At 41.5% G+C, this 22,522-nt stretch overlaps 2 protein-coding genes across 6 annotated transcripts in view; one reads left to right on the forward strand and one right to left on the reverse strand.

Annotated features, from left to right (window-relative positions):
• The window catches only part of LOC106572235 (polyhomeotic-like protein 2), a 42,582-nt gene extending 40,470 nt beyond the window's left edge, over positions 1–2,112 (reverse strand). For all 4 annotated transcript variants that reach the window (XM_014146245.2, XM_014146244.2, XM_014146246.2 and 1 more), the window contains exon 1: positions 2,011–2,112. The gene's annotated coding sequence lies outside the window, so the exon portion shown is untranslated. The remainder of the gene's footprint in view (positions 1–2,010) is intronic.
• A 1,250-nt stretch (positions 2,113–3,362) lies between these two features.
• The window catches only part of LOC106572233 (solute carrier family 2, facilitated glucose transporter member 1), a 44,731-nt gene continuing 25,571 nt past the window's right edge, over positions 3,363–22,522 (forward strand). Inside the window, exon 1 of one of the 2 annotated variants that reach the window (XM_014146239.2) lies at positions 3,363–3,515. In XM_014146239.2, the coding sequence (XP_014001714.1) occupies positions 3,432–3,515 (84 nt within the window). In that variant the 5' untranslated portion in view covers positions 3,363–3,431. Of the gene's footprint in view, positions 3,516–16,171; positions 16,471–22,522 lie in introns of those variants that run through there. The other variant, XM_014146242.2, reaches the window with a different exon arrangement.

Here is a 22,522-nt window from a genome sequence, read left to right on the forward strand (position 1 = left end):
TTTGCTTTCACTGCCTTTTTTTCCAGTTGCAAGTTTTGGCATTCATTCCAGCAACATAGCACCCTGCATCCCACTGCCGGTTTGCCTCTGAAGCTCAAAATTAACATGTGAAACTTCACACGTGTCCGAAAATCACGTGTGGTTTTTTTTTGTAAGGGGAGATATAGAGAGAAAACACAAACAGACCCCACAGAGCCCCAGGACAACAACACATTTAGATCCAACCAAATCATGAGAAAACAAAAATAGAATTACTTGACACATTGAAAATAATTAACAAAAAGGAGCAAACTAGAATGCTATTTGGCCCTAAACAGAGAGTACACAGTTGCAGAATACCTGACAACTGTGACTGACCCAAAATTAAGGATAGCTTTGACTATGTACAGACTCAGTGAGCATAGCACTGCTATTGAGAAAGGTCGCCGTAGGCAGACCTGGCTCTCAAGAGAAGACAGGCTATGTGCACACTGCCCAAACCGAGCTGCACATCCTAACCTCCTGCCAAATGTATGACCATATTATTTCCCTCAGATTACACAGACACACAAAGAATTCGAAAACGAATGCAATTTTGTTCAACTCCCATATTGATTGGATGAAATGCCACAGTGTGCAATCACAGCAGCAATATGTGTGACCTGTTGCCACAAGAAAACGGCAACCAGTGTAGACCAAACACCATTATAAATACAACCCATATTTATGTTTATTTCTTTTCCCTTTTCTACATCGTTACAACACTGTATATAGCCATAATATGACATTTGAAATGTCTCTATTCCTTTGGAACTTTTGTGAGTGTAATGTTACCTGTTTATTTTTTATTGTTTATTTCACTTTTGTTTATCATCTATTTCTCTTGCAATGTGAACATATGTTTCCCATGCTAATAAAGCCCTTTGAATTGAATTGAGAGAGAGAGAGAGAGAGAGAGAGAGAGAGAGAGAGAGAGAGAGAGAGAGAGAGAGAGAGAGAGAGAGAGAGAGAGAGAGAGAGAGAGAATAGGGACCAGCGGGACCAGAAGGAATAACACCTGGATGTGAGAAGGAGTCACTTTCATCTGCTCCCAGACCTCCAGACCCTCCAGGCCAGCTGCCTTGCCCAGAGGGGGAGAGGGGACAGGGCCATACCTCATCAGAGCCGAGGCACTCCAACCTGTCGACACTCACTTCCTAACGACACACTGAGTTACACTGAGTAACTGCTGCCTCGGCTGTCAGAAGCTCTCCCACAGATCTTTTATGATCAGTGTTCATACAGGTTATAGGTCTACAATTTCAATCTGGGTAAATGTAGTCTGTCTGTACTCAACGTCTACAGGCCTTCACTCACTGGTCTTTCAATGCAAACATCAAATGGTTCCGAAAGCATGCCTTTTTTTTTTTTTTTTTTACATTACTCCGTGTGTATGTGTTGGGGGAGTGGCATGTGAGTTTGACATGATAGTAAAAGGAGATGCTTTAAGCTGTCATAAGACAGTCCTAACAGAAATGGCATGTGTTGATCCTCAACCAACTTGACAGTCTGTCTACTTTGGACCCATGAATAGAGAGCCCATTCGACAAGAATGCCATGATTTGAATCAAGTCAGTCCCTGATACACTTGACAAATGTAAATAAAAGTCTAAAATCTTTACAGAACTGTTCCAATACTGTCCAGGTCAGACTTAAGTGTCTGAATAGAGTGCTGAAGAGACTGCAGACGGCATGTTCCTTGAGAGGCACACAAACACACACACACACACACACACACACACACACACACACACACACACACACACACACACACACACACACACACACACAAGCACGCACACTTACACCAACAACACTTGCAGAGAATCCACATGTACCAATTCACACACATGCACACATACACATGTGCAAACAGTAAATCATGCACACATGCTCCAACAACAAGCACACAACAGAGCCAGAGTAATAGTTACAGCAGCAGCAAGGCATAAAAAATTACTTTCAAAAAGACACAAAGCCACGCTTCCGTACCTTCAACACAGGCCTCCCTCCATGCTGTACAGGTTTCTTGTTTCTTTCCTGTTATACTACACCATATCTGGGTCTTGCTCTGCCAGCCTCAGAATAGACCAAGGGTAGAGGAGGAGCTGGAGGTGGGAAAAAATCCTGTATGAATTAGAATTCCAAAAGCAGTCATGTGATTCAAATGAACCAATGGTTAGCATCTATTACCCCGTGGGCTTCCCCCTTCCCCCTGGCCCTCCTCCCTTGTTGTCTTGTAGAATGGCGATGACACGGCTGTAGTACAGAATGCCTGTCATTGTCTCCATGGTAGCACAGAGAGATTTAACCCTTACTTGTGATGTTACTGCATCTCCCATAAAATTGGAGTTTGGTTATGGTGTGTGTGAGTGGGTCTGATATTGCTGTGCGTTCATAGAGTAACATGCAAGTGCATTACAATGTGTGTGTGTGTGTGTGTCTTGTGCGTGTGTGAGAGAGAGAGAGAGAGAGAGAGTCATTATAGGGGACTATATAGAACTTCTAAAGCTTGACGGCCTTGCGTTTATGGTCCATTTATGGTGCAATGAAAAGTAATCTATGATTGAAAACAGAGTGCTAATCACTCGAGTGCTCATTTTGAAACAACTAAAATATGAATGATTTGTTCTCGGCCTTGGGTAATAAAAGGTTCTGAAATGTAATTCAATCGGAGGACATCGAAGGCTACAAAGTGATTGTACGCGTAATTGTGTTAGACACACAGGTGCAGACAGCAATAGGGTAATTAGGCAGGTCAGGAAACGGCTGGGGGACTGAGGGAAGTGAGGCTGCTGTATTCTACCTGGGGGGGGGGGGTGTTAAGAAGCTAATAAGTTTGCCATGCTTTTATTTGATGGCAGGATAGTTTTTTATCAGCTCATCACATGTGGAAGGAAAAAGGAACAGTAAAGTGAATAGTTACTATGATCAGATTGAAGCAGTTGTGCACAATCATACTAGCTGCCTGACTTTTCAAACAAAAATATTTTGTGGAATCAATATTTAATCACTAATAACAAAACAATAGCACACTTTAAAGAGAATTGAGATGGCCATTAACAAATGGCATTTAACTGTTTATTATGTTTCTAAAAAAGCTGCTACATTCCATGTAATTTGTTTAGTGTATGTTCAGTTCGAACAGTAATGTCCAATGGGCTGTTTGTATGTGACGACAGAGGCCGATTGGGATGAATGGGAGCTCTGACACACACACACACACACACACACACACACACACACACACACACACACACACACACACACACACACACACACACTGTGGAATCCAGCCAGGATTAGACAGCCGCCTCTGACTCTATTTCTCCCTGCTGCTGTACCACAACCACAGCTCCTCAGCTTCCGCCCTCAGCTTCCCTCCACAACCAGGACCATAGGACCAGAAGACCATGTCCACCACCGAGGGGGTCAAGACCCCTATCCCTGGCCCCACAGAGGCCACCAGTCTGGTAAGGGGTCCAAGCCAAGAACAGGTAAGGGCCAGGCCCAGGGCTTCATTTAACCTCTTACAGCTTTTTCATATCATAGTTTTCTGGTAGAAAGTGTTTTTATTTGTAAGTATTCTTAAAGGGAATGATATTACATCATGTAGATGAGCTAGACTTTGATTGATGGGGTAGTTTTACATTGTTCAGACATATCTTGGAGGAGTGATATTGTATTGTGTAAAAGTGTTTACAATGTTTATGTCATTTTGAGTTTTTTTAGCAATACGAAGAAGATGGGGCGAAATATCCATGGCCACATAGATACAGCTGTCTCGGTTGATATCATACGCCATAGTGCGGTAGATGGCGTGATTGTGGTGTAATCTGATTACAGTATGGTACTGCACGTACATGGAGTTGATGACTGAAATTAAGCATGTGCATACTGCGTGATCCAGTTATAGCAGGCTAGTTATGACCTGGCTGGGACCTAGCTATACAGAGGATTATATTCTCCATCTATATACAAACGTTATATCCTACTACTGCATAAAAGACATGGCTGATAGCCTGGGACAATGCTGAGCGATATGTAATCTAATCGCAAGTAGAGTCCATCAGTACCACTGAGATGTACTTGACTGGGGGTTATATTGTCCTTAACCGAATCTGCTAAATATACAATATCATGCATGTTTGTGTAGCCTTGGATGTTTTGAAGTCAATGTCATTACAGTGTTTTGAGTGAGATAAATTTGTTTGTATTTGACTATTTACTTTGCAAGCTTCTCCCATGTTTATTCTACCATTTAGACATTTTTTCTGCAATTCCATTTCACCAACTCTTAATATTTAGGAACATTGAACAAATAGTGTGTTATCTATAGCCTTGTGTTGATCTCACATCATGTGATAAAGCTTGGAGCAGTAGATGGAAATATTTGATGTGGCGTCACAGTAATGGGGAGATGCTGATTGACTGGTTGGAAGCTTTTTGCTTGATAATCTAGAAAAAAACAACAGACGAACAAGAAGGGAGTGTCTCTGTGTGAACAGTGACCTACAGTCAACTCTGGAATTATACACTACTACATGCTGTGTACCACTCACTGGCCATGTTGCTCTTGATGTTGCTCTGTTCCCTAAATACATTAAGGCCCTTATCCTAACCTGATACAGCCAAACCTAATTATTGTTGTATAAAATAATGTATTACTTTCTCTGTATGACGCTTATTTAAGCACAACACGTTTTGGAGTTTCTGATCATCTGAAATTATACTGGACAGAATATATAGGGAAAGTGAATGTTCAATTATTTAAGTACATCACTGACATACAGCCAAATTGAATTGCTGTGATTTCACCATAGTGGGTTTTCATTTTCCAACAGTGTTTGAACAGCTTTGACTGTAAATTGACAGTGCTATTTTATGTATGTGCAAGACAAATTCCCTACAATGGCAATTAAGTTTCTGTTTCATTCTATGGCGTTGTGTTGGGTCAGTATTCGGTCCGGTTATGGGTGTTATTCTCCACAAGATGGCAGCAGCATACAGTACTGCCAAGAGGGCCCTGCTACCAGGTTGCCCAAACAGCTCTGTAAATCTATGGAAGGTTGCTGGAGCATTGCATAAACCGAAGGGCAGGCATTCAAACTCATACAGGCCAAACGGTGTAGGCTACAGAGCATGGTTTTCTCACATTGGAAGAAAGTATAACTTTCTGTGTAAAGACAATGCTTTTTTAAACATCTATTTTCATCTACATTCCTCAAACACACTGACTTCAAAGAGATATGGAAACATCTTCACATGGCCAAAAGTGAGAGTGGCTATCTGGAAGCAATGGCTGATATGGTAAACTCTCCGCCTTTCTTTTCACATCCTCCTTTGAGCAACCTCCTGTTGTTGTTTTTTAGGGGCTTGGACTAACTTTTTGGATCTTTTCATCTACTGTAGGAATCATTTGAAGAAAATGTATAAGCCTTGTTCAGAACTTTAACTCTCCTGGATGGGATTTTAGTTCCCAGAAAATGGTCAACAACTGTTGAGATATATCTCAAAGCTAAAACAAGTTATTTTACTGTCTCTGTCACATTTGGAATTCCAGTTACTGGTGTCCTTCATTTAAATTCCCATGCTCATTAAGTTAATTCACCCATTCATTAGATTAGTCAGCGCATTTACCAGCTTGACCCAGGGACCCTAGCTATGACAATGGGTGAACATAGATTACATTTCTTACTGGTACGAGACCTACTACTAAAAATGTTACGGGTCTAATCATTAAATTGCATATAGAATCCCTATTAATTCAGTGATCTCCATGGGCATAGTAGGCATAATAAAGGCTTGTCATATAACTTTTATCATCTATTACATTTTAATGTGGCATAAACACAACCAGTCATGTTTTCATCTGATTGTCAAACAATCACTTCAAAAAGCACTCCTGTTGGCCACAACACAATTTGGAGAGTAGGCCTATATGCCCATTTTCAAGTCAGATCGCTCATTTCCATACAGCTGACATGCAGTACTGTTAAATAATGGTGTAATTGCCTATAGTTTTCTAGGCATTTTGTTTTAATTATTGTGAGAGGCTCACATTTTACCAGAATGGCATACACCCACTATTTATTTTGCCTGGATGCCATACCGGACCGTACCACCTTACTTTCACCCCTGGCTATGACTCATCATTGAACTGAATGACTGGTCAAATTTTGATGACAGCCTGTTCTCCTATTTTCCCCAGTCACAGAAAAAAGAGAGGCAAAATTTCCCTAATTGGGAAAAGGGAATAAATATTCCGCAACAGAACAGTGGCATGAAACTGCAGGCGCTGTGCACTGATGTGATATCACCATCTTTGTTGGGGTGATGGTTTCAATTTGACACTCCGCTTTCATGCTGTGCCAATGAGCCTTTGGACAGTGTCAACCTCAATTGCAAAATGGCCCTTGATGACTGGGACAAGAGCGGTGAGGGGGTGAATGTGGGCGTACTTGCTTTGGGTACACTGGTCATACTCTTTTGCCCCCGTCCACCACCGGATCAGGCCTTGATCTTTCTGTTGGAACTCAGTAAACTGGCAGACCCCATTCAACTATACAGTACAGCAGGTACATGACAGAGAAAGGAGGTTGGGGGGAATGACGGCATGCTAGGCTACACAGTAAAACGTCTACATTTCTACTACAACACGTTTGCTTGGCACTGGCTTAACAGAGTGAACTAGTTGTTTTGAGGAGAAATATCATTTTGTTCTCTGCCATGCCACTTATACCACATTCTTGGCTGTTCTACCGATGGCCTTGCATGTATTTGCCTACTTTCATGATTTATTCATTGTGCATAGTGTCTCTCAAAGCACTTATACCTTGTGTCTTTCCTCTGTTCTCTGGATTGGCCAGTTTGGATGTCTGTCTCCTGGGTTTGGCTGGGATTGGAGGTTGGAGGCAGGATGGAGGCAGGTTTCTGGATTAGGCAGCAAGAACAGGTGGGCCTCAGTCAGAGCAAGCAGCTGGGGAGGGGATCAGGTTCCCGTCATGTGAGGGTGAGTCACCCTGGAGACAGGGAGTATTCCCATGAGACAGCAGCACTGGGGGAGGTCACATGACCACCTGGATTAGGTGTCATGTTTTTACCTGAGCTCATCCTCTCTCAAGGGAAGTCAAGGTGGCCATGGGCCAGTTCACACCCAGCCCTCAGCCACAGCCCTCAGCCCTCATCACCAATACACCTGCAAGACAAAGGTGTGCATCTCAAACTTTCATTTGGTCTCACATGCAAGATATTCTAAATATTTGCATGGTGAAAAGTTTGCAGTTGTATTTCAGAGGGAATAAAAGGAAACAAAGGTTATTTTAGGTTAGGATTGAGTTGAAATGAAACCAATAGTATGTTTAGCTTTAGAAATGATTCTGTTCTGAAAATTATAGGTTGTAACTTTGTGTGCAAACGCTTAGTAAATCTGGTCCTAAGACCTGAATGTTACATTCAGCCACAGCATCATCCAGGTGTCAGAAGTGCTGGTATCAAACCATTGAGAAGCGCTTCCTTAAAATAGAAACTGTACTCAAGGGGATTACAGTAAGTGCTAGGAACTGTCCAGATAAGCACTCTCTCACCTGTACTCGCATGAGAGAAACAATGCAACACTTCCGTGACAGGTGAGAGGGACAGACATACAGAGAGACAGAACAAATGATCGAATAATCGTGTAACAAATAAATAATGTCATTACTATGACGGTGCAGACCTTGTTCTTTCTTGTAAACATCAGTTGGCTGGCCTGTCTTATTCTGCTGTTTGCAGGTTGTTTGGCTAGCACACAACTTAGTAAAAACATATGGACTCACCAAATAATTGAAGCCTCTGTGTGGTGGAAGTCCTTTCAGTGGTAGATGACACCATGCAAGTATTGGATTGCAAATACCCAATGTGCTTGTCACTATCCTGTTTCCGTTCTAGCATTTCGGCCTGTAGTGACTGACATGACCTGAAATTAAATGACTCAATACTTGTCATAAAATAATCAAACGTTCTTTGGGTGAATTTGTTTACAGGACAAAAGGACTCATCTAGACATTGTATAGCTTATCCTCTATGCAGGATTGTTCTGCCCAAGGTGCAGTAGTAGTTCACCAACTAACACGTAAACAGTCAATAGTTGGCTAACTAACTAAGGGGACCCTTGGAAATCCCTTAGGCCTATTATCATGACAGAAGACAATCCCTTGTCTTGCATGCGAGGGTTATCTACATCTTCACAAATGATCGCGAGGTAAACATTTGTGCAAACTGGTTACAACACAGCCAAAGCAGAAACCCATCAAATCACAACCAGCCTGGAAGGTGGAAGGATGGGATTCCTTATTATTCCTTAACTGTCTATTCTGACCCCTGATTCTCATTCATCATTTACTGTAGTAGTTAACTTTGTATTAAACTGTACTGTTTTCTCTTTATTTAAAACGTTTTTTTTATCATGTTGCATGGCCTTTGTCACAATGTGTTCACAATGGCTTGTATTCAAGTATTCTCTTTTGATATATTTTTAACAATACTAACCCCACCAAAACTCCACCCATTCTTTCTTTTAACGTTATTGTTTATGTTCACTTTCAAAGAGTGTTGATTTAATCCCAATTTAGAGCAGAAGTCTTTGCACGTGGTCTTTTCTTGCATCTCATGCATAATGAACAAAGGTTGGCTAAAATACATCCAATGATATCAGCAACACATTAACCCTTAGCATTTCACACAACATTCCGTGGGAAAGTACTGCGCTTCAGACCCATTTCTTATTAGACCAAACATATTGACATTTTTGTCCTGTAGTTATTGTTTCATTAGGTGGTTTTGAGCTGTAAACTAGATCTGCTAAGCATCCCTTCCCTCCACTTGCAAAGCTTCCCTCCAGCTGAGTATTATTAAGTGTCTCTCATAACCATTTATGGAATTGGCCTCTATTCTTCTACTATAAGCAATGGCCATTGTCCTACATTTTCCGGCATTTACATGACTAAATGTTTTAAAAGTGGACATAACTTCTTCCTTGTCATTACCAGGCCAGTGTGGCCACTAACAGTAGCATGATGCCATAGCCTACTCAGCCAGAATGTGAGTCCATATGAAACATTTATTGTTCATGTGACGTCCAATTTCTCCTCCTGATTTTCAACAGGTTCAATTCTAAATCTATTTCCAATGCAAATATTGTATTAGTGGGGCAGCTAAACTGACGTTCCCATAAAGATTATTCATTTTGTGATAAAAGCACCAACTTTTGCAGATTTATGTGTCCTGAAAAGATTTAGATATCAGGCCATCACAGATCTGGCACCTGGAGGCTGTGGTACCCATCTTACAAAGTAAAGGTTGAATAAAAACCTTTAAAAAAAACTTAAAAACCTTAAAAAAAAGAGCAGCTTGGCATTACCATGATGCAGTAGTTAACAACTCAGGACTGACAAGAACTTGGTCAAGTCATTGGCTAAGGATTTGTTCCTGTCAGTCATGTGCTGTTTACTCCAACACCAAGGTTCATGCCAAACTTCTCTTTCCAGCGTATGTTTATTTATTTATTTAATTCAACCTTTATAATGCTGGCCCAAAACAAGGCAGAGGATGTTCTGATCAAAATCTAATTTTATTTGTCACATGCTTCGTAAACCACAGGTGTAGACTAACAGGGAATGCTTATTTACAGGTCCTTCCTGACAATGAAAAGAGAAAGAAAATAGAGAAATAATAGAAAAGTAAAACACGTAATACTAAAAGTAATAATAAATACATAATGAATATCGATAACTTGGCTATGTACACAGGGTACCAATACCGAGTCGATGTGCAGGGGTACGAAGTAATTGAGGTAGATATGTACATATAACTAGGAACAAAGTGACAGATAATAAACAGTAGGAGCAGCGTATGTGATGAACCTAAAAGGTTATTGCAAAAAGGGTCAATGCAGATTTTCCGGGTAGCAATTTGGTTAACTATTTAACTATTTAGCAGTCTTATGGCTTGGGGGTAGAAGCTGTTCAGGGTCCTGTTGGTTCCAGGTGCATTGGTATCGCATGCTGTGCGATCACAGAGAGAAAAGACTATGACTAGGGTGGCTGGAGACTTTGACCATTTTTGACATCGCCTGGTAAAGAGGTCCTGGATGGCAGGGAGCTCGGCCACAGTGATGTACTGGGCTGTACACACTATCCTCTGTAACGCCTTGCGGCTGGATGCCAGGTAGCTGCCATACTAAGCAGTAATGCAGCCAGTAAAGATGCTCTTAATGGTGCAGCTGTATAACTTTTTGAGGATCTGAGGGCCCATGTCAAATATTTTCAGCCTCCTGAGGGGGAAGATGTGTTGTCATGCCCTCTTCACGACTAAGCACGCACCCCAGAGGGTCAGCGTGGTGGATGTGTTGTAACCTACACTCACCACCTGGGGGCGGCCCGCCCAGGATCCAGATGTTCAGTCCCAGGGTCCTTAGCTTAGTGATGAGAACTATGGTGTTGAACGCTGAGCTGTAGTCAATGAACAGCATTTTCACATACAGTAGCAGGTAAAAGTTTCGACACACCTACTCATTCAAGTGTTTTTCTTAATTTGTACTATTTTCTACAAGGGTGGCTACTTTGAAGAATCCCAAATATAATATATATTTTTATTTGTTTAACACTTTTTTGGTTACGATAAATACAATTATTTACGTTAAATCCAAACAGTTGCAATTCTCATTAAATTAACTGAACACGTATGTCCTAAACTGCCCTAGAGGCACCAGAGAGTCAACATGTAGGGAATTTTGTATGTTTTTCAAAAAATAGTGGGCACTAAAACTGAAGGCGGATTTACCTAGATCGGTACGTACCAGTGAAACCTTGAGATTTAAGCATCCTTGTGAACGGGTTTGGTGTCTCATATTTTTTTATTTTAACAGTGAAGTGAGGTAGGTAAGGAAGTTTGTGTAGTAAAGCTTTGTAAACAAAAAGGAGCAATGAAATGATCTATGGGACTTTGATGAAGATCAGCCAACCTTTTGATACAGGATGTAGTGATGCGTATTAAAACTGTCACCTGTGATAAAGCGAAGGGCGCTATGGTAGACGACATCCAAAGGTTTAAGAATAGTGGCTGCTGCATTCCGATAAATGGTGTCCCCATGGTCAAGAACTGGCAGAAAAGTTGACTGTACAATCTGCTCCCTGCTGTTTAGAGAGGCATGATCTAGTTCTACACTTCTTAACAAGCTCATCCATATGTTTTTTAAATGTAAAAGGATTGTCAATCCAAAAGCCCAGATATTTATAGGTGCAAACCTGCTCGACAAAAGAACCATTTAATGTGTAAATGTGTACTGTAAGCCATCTGAAATATTTCTAAGAGAATTAGAAAGCAGCATACATTTAGTTTTTCCGCATTAAATACCAATTTTAAATCAATAAGGACTTTGCAGCTCCAACATAGCCTGGTCAGTCGTGAGGGCAATAGCATACATAACAGTGGCATCTGCATATGTTACAGGTTTTTGCGATGAAGCCGCTGACTGATGTGGTTAACTCCTCAATGTCATGAGATGAATCCCGGAACATATTCCAGTCTGTGCTAGCGAAACAGTCCTGTAGCTTAGCATCAGCTTCATCGGACTACGTAATGAGCTCGTGACGGGTAATTCCTGTTTGAGTTTTTGCTAGTAAACATAAATCAGGAGGATAGCGTTATGGTCAGATTTGCCAAAGGAGGGCAAGGGATAGCTTTCTATGTGTGTCTGTGTGTGGACTAAAGGTTATCTAGATTTGTTTTGCCTCTAGTTGCACACCTGACATGCTGGTAGAAATGAGGCAGGAAGAATTTCAGTTTTCCTGCATTCAAATCACTGGCCACTAGGAGCGCCGCCTCTGGATCAGCATTTTATTGTTTGTTTATGTCCCTATACAGCCAGCTGAGTGCAGGTTTTGTGACAGCATCGGTTTGTGGTGGTAGATAGACAGCTATGAAAAATATATATGAAAACGCTCTTGGTGAATAGTATGGTCTAGAGCAGTGGCTCCCAAACTTTTTATAGTCCTGTACCCCTTCAAACATTCAACCTTCAGCTGCATTCCCCAACTAGCCCCAGGGTCAGCGCACTCTCAAATGTTGTTTTTTGCCAACATTGTAAACCTGCCACACACACACTATACGATACATTTATTAAACATAAGAATGAGTGTGAGTTTTTGTCACAACCCGGCTCGTTGGAAGTGACAAAGAGCTCTTATAGGACCAGGGTACAAATAATAATATAATAATAATCAATACTTTTGCTCTTTATTTAGCCATCTTACATATAAAACCTTATTTATTCATCAAAAATTGTGAACAACCCACCACAGGTTAATGAGAAGGGTGTGCTTGAAAGGATGCACATAACTCTACAATGTTGGGTTGTATTGGAGAGAGTCTCAGTCTTAAATCATTTTCCACACACAGTCTGTGCCTGTATTTAGTTTTCATGCTGGCGAGGGCCGAGAATCGACTCTCACATAGGTAAGTGGTTGCAAAGGGCATCAATGTTTTAACAGTGCGATTTGCCAAGGCAAGAAACTCTGAGCACAGCCCTATCCAGAAATCTGGGAGTGGCTTCTGAGGGATAGGCGTCCCGGTACATATAAGTGTCTTATATCGGCTGAAAGCTTAAATTCTTGTTAATCTAACTGCACTGTCCGATTTACAGTAGCTATTACAGCGAAAACATGCCATACGATGGTTTGAGGACGGCGCCCCAAATCAAAATATTTTTCCACTGACACAGGTTTCCTACATTCACAAATAACGATTAAATATTCGCTTACTTTTTGAAAATCTTCCTCTGATTTGTCATCCAAAGGGTCCCAGCTATAGCATGTAGTGTCGTTTGTTAGATAAAATCCTTCTTTATATCCCAAAAAGTCTGTTTAGTTGGCGCCATCGATTTGAGTAATCCACTCGTTCAACATGGAGAGAAAGGAATCCGAAAGTCTATCCCTAAACTTTGTTTCAACAAGTCAAAATATATTTCTATTTACTCCTCAGATACCCTAAAATGTAATCAAACTATAATATTTCTTATGGAAAGAAGTATGTTCAATAGGAAACTGATTTTAGCAGGTGCGTACTGTCTTCATGGCGCACGCAAACACGAATTTCCAAGACTGTGTCCCTGTACTAAAACGGATATTTCTTATTCGTTTTTGAAGTTACAAGCCTGAAACCTTGAACGTAGACTGCTGACCCCCTGTGGAAGCCATAGGAATTGCATCCAGGGAGCTAATTTTCAATATCCCCTTTTACTTGCCTTTCTAAGAGGACGGTCTCTCTCAAAAAAAATGTCTGGTTGGTTTTTCTTTGGATTTTCTCCTACCATATCTATTGTGTTATATTCTCCTACATTATTTTAACATTTCTACAAATTTCAAAGTGTTTTATTTCCAATGGTACCAATTACATGCATATTCTGGATTCAGGGCATGAGCAACAGGCAGTTTACTTTGGGCACGTCATTCAGGCGGAAATGGAGAAAAAAGTGGCCTAGCCCTAAGATTAAATTCAATTTTCACAGAACCGCTTGTTGCAATTTCAATGAGGCTCTCTTGTTCAGATATCGGTAAGTGGACTGGAGGCAGGGCATGAAAGGGATAACAAATCCAGTTGTTTGTGTCATCCGTTTCAGGAAAGTACCTGCGTTATTGCACACCCAGCTCACTCAAGTGCTTCGCTATATTACATTTTTACATTGTCCGTAAGCTTGAGTTCATTTGCACACAAAAAATCATACAATGATGGAAAAACCTGTGTGTTGTCCTTATAAACCCAGACAGAAAAGAGCTCCAAATTCTTTATCATTGCTGTCATTTTGTCCCGCACATTGTATATAGTTGTGGAGAGTCCCTATAACCCTTGATTCAGATCACTCAGGCAAGACAAAACATCCCCCAGATAAGCCAGTCATGTGAGAAACTCGTCATCATGCAAGCGGTCAGACAAGTGAAAATGATGGTCAGTGAAGAAAACTTTAAGCTCATGTCTCAATTTAAAAAAACTTGTCAATACTTTGCCCCTTGATAACCAGCGCACTTCTGTATGTTGTAAAAGCGTTACATGATCGCTGCCCATATCATTGCATAATGCAGAAAATACACCAGAGTTCAGGGGCCTTGCTTTAACAAAGTTAACCATTTTCCCTGTAGTGTCCAAAACGTTAATTATTTGACTAGGCTACCTGTATTTGACATTGTGGTGTTATTTCGCTGAACACTAGATGGTTTAATTTTATTTTTGGCAGTGAAATGAGGCTACTCAGGCGAGAAAAAACCTCACCCAAATGTATAGCCCTGTTGGAAAATCTAAATGTGCTGTTTGAAAATGTGAAGAAAATGTGAATCACATTTTTATTTGGCGTACCCCTGACGGCATTGCGCATACCCAGAACTTCGAGAGTTCCTTAATATTAGAGATTGGGCACCAGCTGTTGTTAACAAAAAACACACCCCTCCTCCCTTGAGCTTACCCAACGCTGCCATTCTGTCCTGCCGATGCATAGAAAAACCAGCTAGATTTATATTATCAATGTCCTTGTTCAGTCTCGACTCCCTGAAACATAGGATATTACAGTTCTTCAAGTCCCGTTGATAGGATAGTCTCTAACCGAGCTCATTCAGTTTGTTCTCCTGTGATTGTACGTGCGGGCAGTAGAACTTGAGGGTTGAGGTGGTTTATGTACTCGTCAGGGTGCCCGCACCTTGGCCTCTCTTACGCCACCTTTTTCTTTTCAGTGTCTCAGGGATTAGGCCCTGGTCCGGGGTGAGCAGTATGTCCTGCGCCTCTGACTTGTTGAAGTAGAAATATTCATCCAAATCGAGGTTAGTTATCGCTGTTCTGATGTCCAGAGGCTCTTTTCAGTCATAGAAAATGATGGAGGAAACATCATGTACAAAAATTATTCAGATCAGTGCAGAAAAACACAAAATAGCAGAATTGGTCTGGAGCCTGTAAAACGGCTGCTATCCAATGCAGCGCCATTCTAGTGGTATATGGGAGGGTAAATGCACATAAACACTGTTTACACACCTTTTTTTATTTTGTATGCATTGAGAATTTAGGGAGCATTACTTTATTCACAAGGAAAGCGACCACCGTTTACCCACTTTTTTTTCCTTTTTTTACAGCTACATCACTGGTTCTGATGGTATTTGATCAAGACATTGAACCTGTTGCTTAAACATAGTTGTTTAAACATAGATGCACTTCACCTAACACATGCTGCAAAAATCTGTGCCACCCCTACTGCTTTCCCATGTAAACATGGTTCTCCAGGGTTCCAGTCTGACCATAGTGACATCTTATCAAAACAATCTGACATTTAGAAAATACCTAAACAATTACTGTAGGAGTATGTAGAGTATTGAATTAATATTATTAATACAAATAAGAGTGCCAGTGGCCATTTTGGAAGATGTCTGCCACAGGGCCATACCTGCTTTGGACCGTTATCTACATCTTTTGAGTTTTGATATAATCTGTACCAAATTTGGTGCTTTTATCACAAAATGAAGGATAACTAAGAAGATTACTCACCCCACAATATGGCCTCATTTATAAATAACCTCAGTGCTTGAACTTTTAATTAATCTAATCCACAAGGAACTCAACCTTGGCCATCTTCCTACATCAACACTACTATGCACTTCCACCTGAGCACATGCCACTCTGTCCCTTTCAGAGAGAGCCTACATTTTATCATCTTGTCTTTGTGTTTGTTATCATTTTATAGCGTGTCTGCAAATAGTGAACGCTATACCTTTAAAATAGCCTAACAATAAAAAATGTTTCAGTGATAAGCTACAGTCTTTAATTGCTTCTTGAAATGCTAATCTATTAACAAGTTATCTTGCCTTAGATAATCTGATTACTTTTTCAAAGTAAAACATGCGAGATAAATATGGACTGAAGTGTAAAAATGTCTCTCTCCATCACATACAACTTTCTTGTAGTACTGAAGTTTGTTATGGGCTACGTCATCTGCCGAGCTATCCACAGCCAATCAGAGCCATACGTTACAAACAGGCTCTCCCACAACCTCAAGTTCCGAAGCGCTCGCTTGGAAGCTGGCGACAGCCAATCACAATGCAAGCTGCTTGAATTATATTAACCGGCTTATGTCCACTAGCAGCAAGTCAATGAGAGCCTATAACCGTCTACAAACGCAACATACAAGAGATAAGGAAAGACGGCATAATGAAACTCTATTAAGGAATTGTGTATTTTAAATATTTTTTTTTTTTACTTTGATATCAATATTGAAAAAGGCTTACGACGGTGTAGTAAACCCTGTGGATTTTAATTGCCTCTGAAGATACAAGGTCCTGTCCAATAGGCTCCTACAAGGAGAAGCTGCGAGTTGTTCCGACAGATCTGCTTTCAACCATCGATCTACTTCACTGATCAAATATGGAAGGTGGAGGCAAGGTAATGAGAAAGTTAGATCTAAAAACTAGTTACATTAGCCAAGGTATGCTATTAGCCAAGGTATGCTGATGGCCAACGGATAGTCTTGGTAACCTGTGCTGTTGGTTTTGTCTACATGAGTTTGACAGTCCAGCTGGGATTAAATTGCCATTTTCATATTAGTAATAGGTCATGCAATATCAGATGCTTTGTTGCAACATTTTTGCACAGTAGGCCTATATGGAATACTGCCCTGAAACTACCTGACACAAAGGATGTTTGCGATGTTAAACTTTGGCAATATCTAGTGTTGTTGAGTATGGCTGGGTAGGATAGGATGGTTCAATTTGTCTGAGGGAACAAAGCCTCAAACTTTTATATCAGTCTAGACTGGGTTCTGATACCTGGAGCAGAGAATGTCTGTGATGGATTGTTTATTTTGTGAAACATACAGTACTTTATTTGAGTTAGACCAAGTGTCAAAACATGATCGATTTATGTGTGTGTGTGTGTCGGTGTTTGTGTTGACATCCTATGTCAAGGGTTCATGTAGATGTACACATGTACATGTCTCCCTGCCTGATAACATTTAAAACCATGTTTTATTTTTTTACTGCTCACTCTGAGAAATTATCATCCTACTTAGTTGTATGCCTTATATGGTATAAACATCAGATTAATGAATTACTTGTGGAACCCTGTCCCCATATGGCAATAACACATGTTATTATTCTAACACATATTGAGGCAATTTTCAGCATCCTTATAATTATGTGCCGCAAAGGAGGCTGCCAGGAGGCACACATTCACGGTCTCTGAATTGTGTGTTTTAAACAGAGGTTGCCTTGGTCTATCTGTTGTGTGTGTGTGTCTGTGTGTGTTTGTGTGTGTATTTGGTTAACATCCTGTTCTGTGGGTGGTTAAAGAATGCACTCAATGACCCCAAACACTGGCTTTCTCTCTCTCATTTAATGTTGTTTACATTTGGGTAATGCCCTTACTCATGGGTTAACTTTCTGATGAAGCTTTTCAGCGCTCTTTATTGCCACACCATTGTCTCCCTTGCATTACTTTTTTCCTGAAAAATCTAACTATGGGGTACAAAAGAAAATACATTTAGTAGCAGCATCTTCAAAGTGTTATCAAAGCCATCAAACTATTCAATACACACCCACAAACTCACCTCACCCCCACACACACTTTCATCTCCCCTTCAGATTCCCCGGTGAAAAATATGGCTTGGTTATGAAATTTGAAGGACCAATAATAGAATAAGAATGCAATGTAGGTGCAGGATTTTTAGGCAACCACCACAGGTTGTCCTTCCAGAGGAAGCCGTATTTCCAGTTCAATGGTTATAATGAAGATCCACACACACACATACAACACCACTCTCTCTGATACTAATTGTGGTTATTTAGCTGCACGCACAATCAACATCAGAAACTAAAACGTATTTTTCCTCAGGAGATAGAATGAGCTGGAGGGAAAAACGATTGGTCGTCAGGATAGAAAACTACTGACTGACTGCCCTGCCTGATGGGGTCCTACGCTAAATCCTGGGAATAAAGGCTGCTGAATGGCTAGTAAATAAGTATGATTGGTGTGACCTTATTCCAATAAGAAAACTAAAAGAAAGTTGGGGTCTTGAATAGGAGATAAGATGGCCATTTTTACAGACGCCCCCAGATTTGCTTCAGCTGACAGGCCAGCTAAGGGTCGGTAGCTTCTTGAGGAAGGGCAGCTGGATGAGCCGAGCAACAGGCCTGACGTAAGTTCTATCCTTGACTTGGATCTCTGCTATCCTCACTTTCCCGTCTGCTCCAAGGATAACTGACTTAACATTTACAACTTGCTAGAGTGCTCTAGGAGACTGATCTTCCATGATCATCACAACGGTCCCAACTGCAAGGTCCTCCTTATCCTTGTGCCACTTTTGGCGTGCTTGTGAAGCAATGCCAGATATGGTCATCTAGAACCTGGCTGAGTCCCTGCCTTTTGCGACTGAGCAGTTCAGACTCTAGGTAGGCCACCTGTGGTAGTGACGAGTCTGGCCGCCACCATGAGAACAGAGTTAGGAGTGATTGGATACAGATCTGCGATGTCCGAGGACACATACCCCAAGGGCTTAGAGTTCAAGATCCCTTCTATATCAATTAGGATAGCCCTCAGCGCCTCTTTGGAGACGGTCTGTGTGCCGAGAGTGGATTGCAGAACAGTCTTGATGGATCTGATCTCCCTTTCCAAGCATCCTCCAAAGTGCGTTGCACTAGGCGGGTTGAAAGCAAAGAAAATCTTTTGACTGGCCAACTCTTCCTGGAGCTGTGGGTGGAGAGCCGTGAAGGCCTCCTGTAGCTCTCACTCTCATACCTTGAAATTCGTTCCTCAGTCAGACAAGATCAGAAAGGACTTTCGCCTGTGAGCGATGAAGCATCTCAACCTCATCAGGAACAAATTATATCCATGTTTGTCAGCAGATACATGTGTACAGCCCGGGTGGTCATGCACTAAAAGGTGATTCCCCATCTCTTTTCGTTTATTTGGCCAATCTTGATAAGATACGGCCCTAAAAGGTCCACACCTGTAAAATAGAATGAGGGCTGATGGAACCACAGTTGGGCTGGAGGTAAGTCAGCCATCTTAGGCACATCTGGCTGGAGTCGCCACTTCCTGCATTCGGTGCAATCAAGCAGGAAGCGGCGGATAGCTGTCCTCCCCAACAGAATCCAGAACTCGCCAAACACCCTCTCTAGGCCCGGGTGCCGCAGCTGCTCATCATATTTCTTGATAGCAACGTGACTGGATGAGCTGGATCCAGGACCACTGGGTGAAGGATGTCAGGAACCAGCTGATCAGGCATCCGAAGGCGACCTCCAACACTGATCAGTCCAGTGTCGTTGTCATACTCAGTGGCCAGTGTCACCAGACGGTTGCTGGAGGGACTGGCTACCTGCCTCTAGTAGGGAGAGCTCTCAGACTGGGCAGGATCCTACCTGACTGGGCAGGATCCTACCTGAGCCGCTTCCTGTGTGAGGTAGGGTCGTACTCTACAGATGTTGTAGAGAATGAACCTGCAGGAGCGGGTCACTCCTTTGATGTTTGCAGAGAACAACAGGGTGTTGTCCAAGGTTCTTTGTAGTCTGGGAGGGTGACACTGTGGAGTTGTCAACCGTGATGGAGAGGTTTTTCAGTGGGCAGGCCTTCCCCGGGAGGAAGAGCAGTTTTGTCTTGTCGAGGTTGAGCTTGAGGTGGTGGGCCAACATCCAAGTTGAGATATCAGCCAGGCACGCAGAGATGAGTGTCTCCACCTGGGTGTCAGAAGGGGGGAAGGAGAAAAGTAGTTAAGTGTTATCCGCAAGCAATGATAGGAGAGACCATGTGAGGGAGGATACGATGGAGCCGAGTGACTTGGTGTATAGAGATAAGAGGAGAGGGCCTAGAACCGAGCCTTGGGGGACACCAGTTGTGAGAGTACGTGGAGCAGACAAAGATCCTCTCTACGTCACCTGGTAGGAGCGGCCTGCCAGGTAGGATGCAATCTAAGAGTGTGCATAGCCTGAGACGCCTTGCCCTGAGAGGGTGGAGAGGAGGATCTGATAGTTCACTGTGTCAAAGGCAGCGGATAGATCTAGGAGGATGAGAACAGAGGAGAGAGAGTCAGCTTTGGCAGTGCGGAGAGCCTCCGTGATACAGAGAAGAGCAGTCTCTGTTGAGTAACCCATCTTGAAGCCTGACTGGTTAGGGTCAAGAAGATCGTTCTGAGAGAGGTAATGAGAAAGTTGATCAGAGACAGCATGTGTTTTGGAAAGAAAGAAGGGATACAAGTCTATAGTTATTTTAGATTTTTTTTGTGATCAACATTTTTTATTATTTCACAATATACAACGCACAAGGCAGGATCACGTTACAAAATACTAGCCGACCTGACGACACTAACATACAATATAACTATCTACATACTTTCAGGAGTCAATTATTTGAGTGCACAATGACATTTACAGAAAGCTAGTAGAGTTTACAATACAAAATATTCTATATTATTCTCAGAAAATAAAATCCCCCCCATTCCCTTAACATGTAGTTATTTTGCTTGCTCAAGAGTTGTTGATTTCTGATAGAGTTATGCATCCCATGCATTTGCCCCAGCTTTGTTTATCACTGCCACTGATTGCTCAATACTAAAATATGATAACCATGTTTGAGGTGAGAGGGTTGTAGGGGTAATCCAAGCACTAAGGATAACCTTTTTTGCTGCTGTTAACCCTGCATAAATTATTATTTTCTGAACCAGTTGCAATACAAATGGAGTCATCATTCAACAAAAATAAAGGTGAATCTTTGTTCACAGGGAAACCCATAATTTTTGTAACGAAATCTGAAACATGTGACTAGAACTGGGACACCACAGGACATTCCCAAAACATGTGCATTAGTGTTCCAACAGCATTCATACGGCATCTATCACATATTGGAGTAGGAATCAGCTTCATCTCAAAAAGTCTAAATGGGGCTGCATATCTTCTATGTATAAGCTTATGATGTATAAGCTGGTGTGCTGGGTTTTTAGAGGTAACAAATACATTTTCACAAAAAGGTATCCCAGTTCAGGTTGTGCCCCAAGTCCCTGCATTTCGCGCTTCCATACTAGAGTGACACCCAATGTAGTGCATTTAACAGACAGCAGGCAATCATAAGTGGCAGAGACTATTTTAGATGTTAATGAAGGGTCTATCCATGTAAGCATTATGTGGGATGTTAACGGGGCATCCCATGGTACACCATAAGCTTTTAACAAAGATCTTAACTGTAGGTAAAGGAACCATGAAAAGCCTGGAATTGAATACATTTGTTTGAGGTCCTGGAAAGGTATTAGCCCCTTATCATTATACATGTCTCGTAAGGTACACCCTTATCTGCCCACAATGGGTACACAAAAGGCTTATTGTTTGTCAGCAAGTTATGGTTATGCCATATAGGAGAAGATTCACAGAACTTCTTAGTGTTGCCTATCAGCATAGTACCATACTTGTAGTGAGTTGGAGATTTTTTGAATGCTGTTGTTATCTTGATATCGGAAAAAATTGATCTCTAAGTCTATGTGGTGCAACAAGTGCTTCCTCTATGCCTCTCCAAGAAGCTGCAATATAACTATCGGACCATACTCTCAAGGATTTCATTTGGAAAGACCAGTAACATAATTTGTAATCTGGAAGAGACAGACCTCCTGTTCCCTTTAAACGTGTAAGAGTATCATATCGGATGCGTGGCTTTTTATCATTCCAAATATACTTTGAGGTCATTGACTTTAATTCCTCAAAGTATTTTGGCGGAGGAGGTATAGGCAGCACAGAGAAAATAGGATTCACTCAACCGAGTACATGCATTTTTACTAAAGCAATCCGTCCTTGTAATGACATTTTAAGAGAGGACCATCTCTGCAAATCAGAAGTGATCTCCTCTTTTAGTATGACATAGTTCCTCCTGCAAACTTGGGAAAATTTGGTGGGTATGCATATGCCCAAATAAATAAAGTCTGCCTCATGCCACTGCACTGGAGATGCAGCAGGCAAAGTAAGCAATTTCGCAGGGCTATTAAGGGGCACCAGTATAGATTTTTCCCAGTTTATTTTATATCCAGAGAATGAACTGAAAATAGTAAAGAATTTCAGAATCTGTGGAAGGGAAATTGAAATGCCTGAGAAATACAATAAGGTGTCATCGGCATCGAGTGACACTTTATGCTGAGTACCTTTAATATTGATGAGTGAAATAAGTGGGTCCAATCTAATTGCTTGAGTAAGGGGATCCAAAGACAGTGCAAAGAGCATTGGTGATAATGGACATCCTTGTTTTGTGGAACGTTGTGAACAGAAAGTCTTGGATAGAATATTTCCCGTCTGCACAACTGCTTGGGATACAGAATACAACGTTTTTACCATGGAGATAAATCCTTTACCAAAACCAAAGGCCTCCAAAACACACCATAAATAGTTCCATTCTTGCCTATCAAAGGCTTTTTCTGCATCCAGACTAAAAAGTGCAGCAGGGACTGGGTCGTTTTCGGACTCATTTA

Source organism: Salmo salar, chromosome ssa15 (assembly GCF_905237065.1).
Source record: "Salmo salar chromosome ssa15, Ssal_v3.1, whole genome shotgun sequence".
Taxonomy (NCBI): Eukaryota; Metazoa; Chordata; class Actinopteri; order Salmoniformes; family Salmonidae; genus Salmo; species Salmo salar.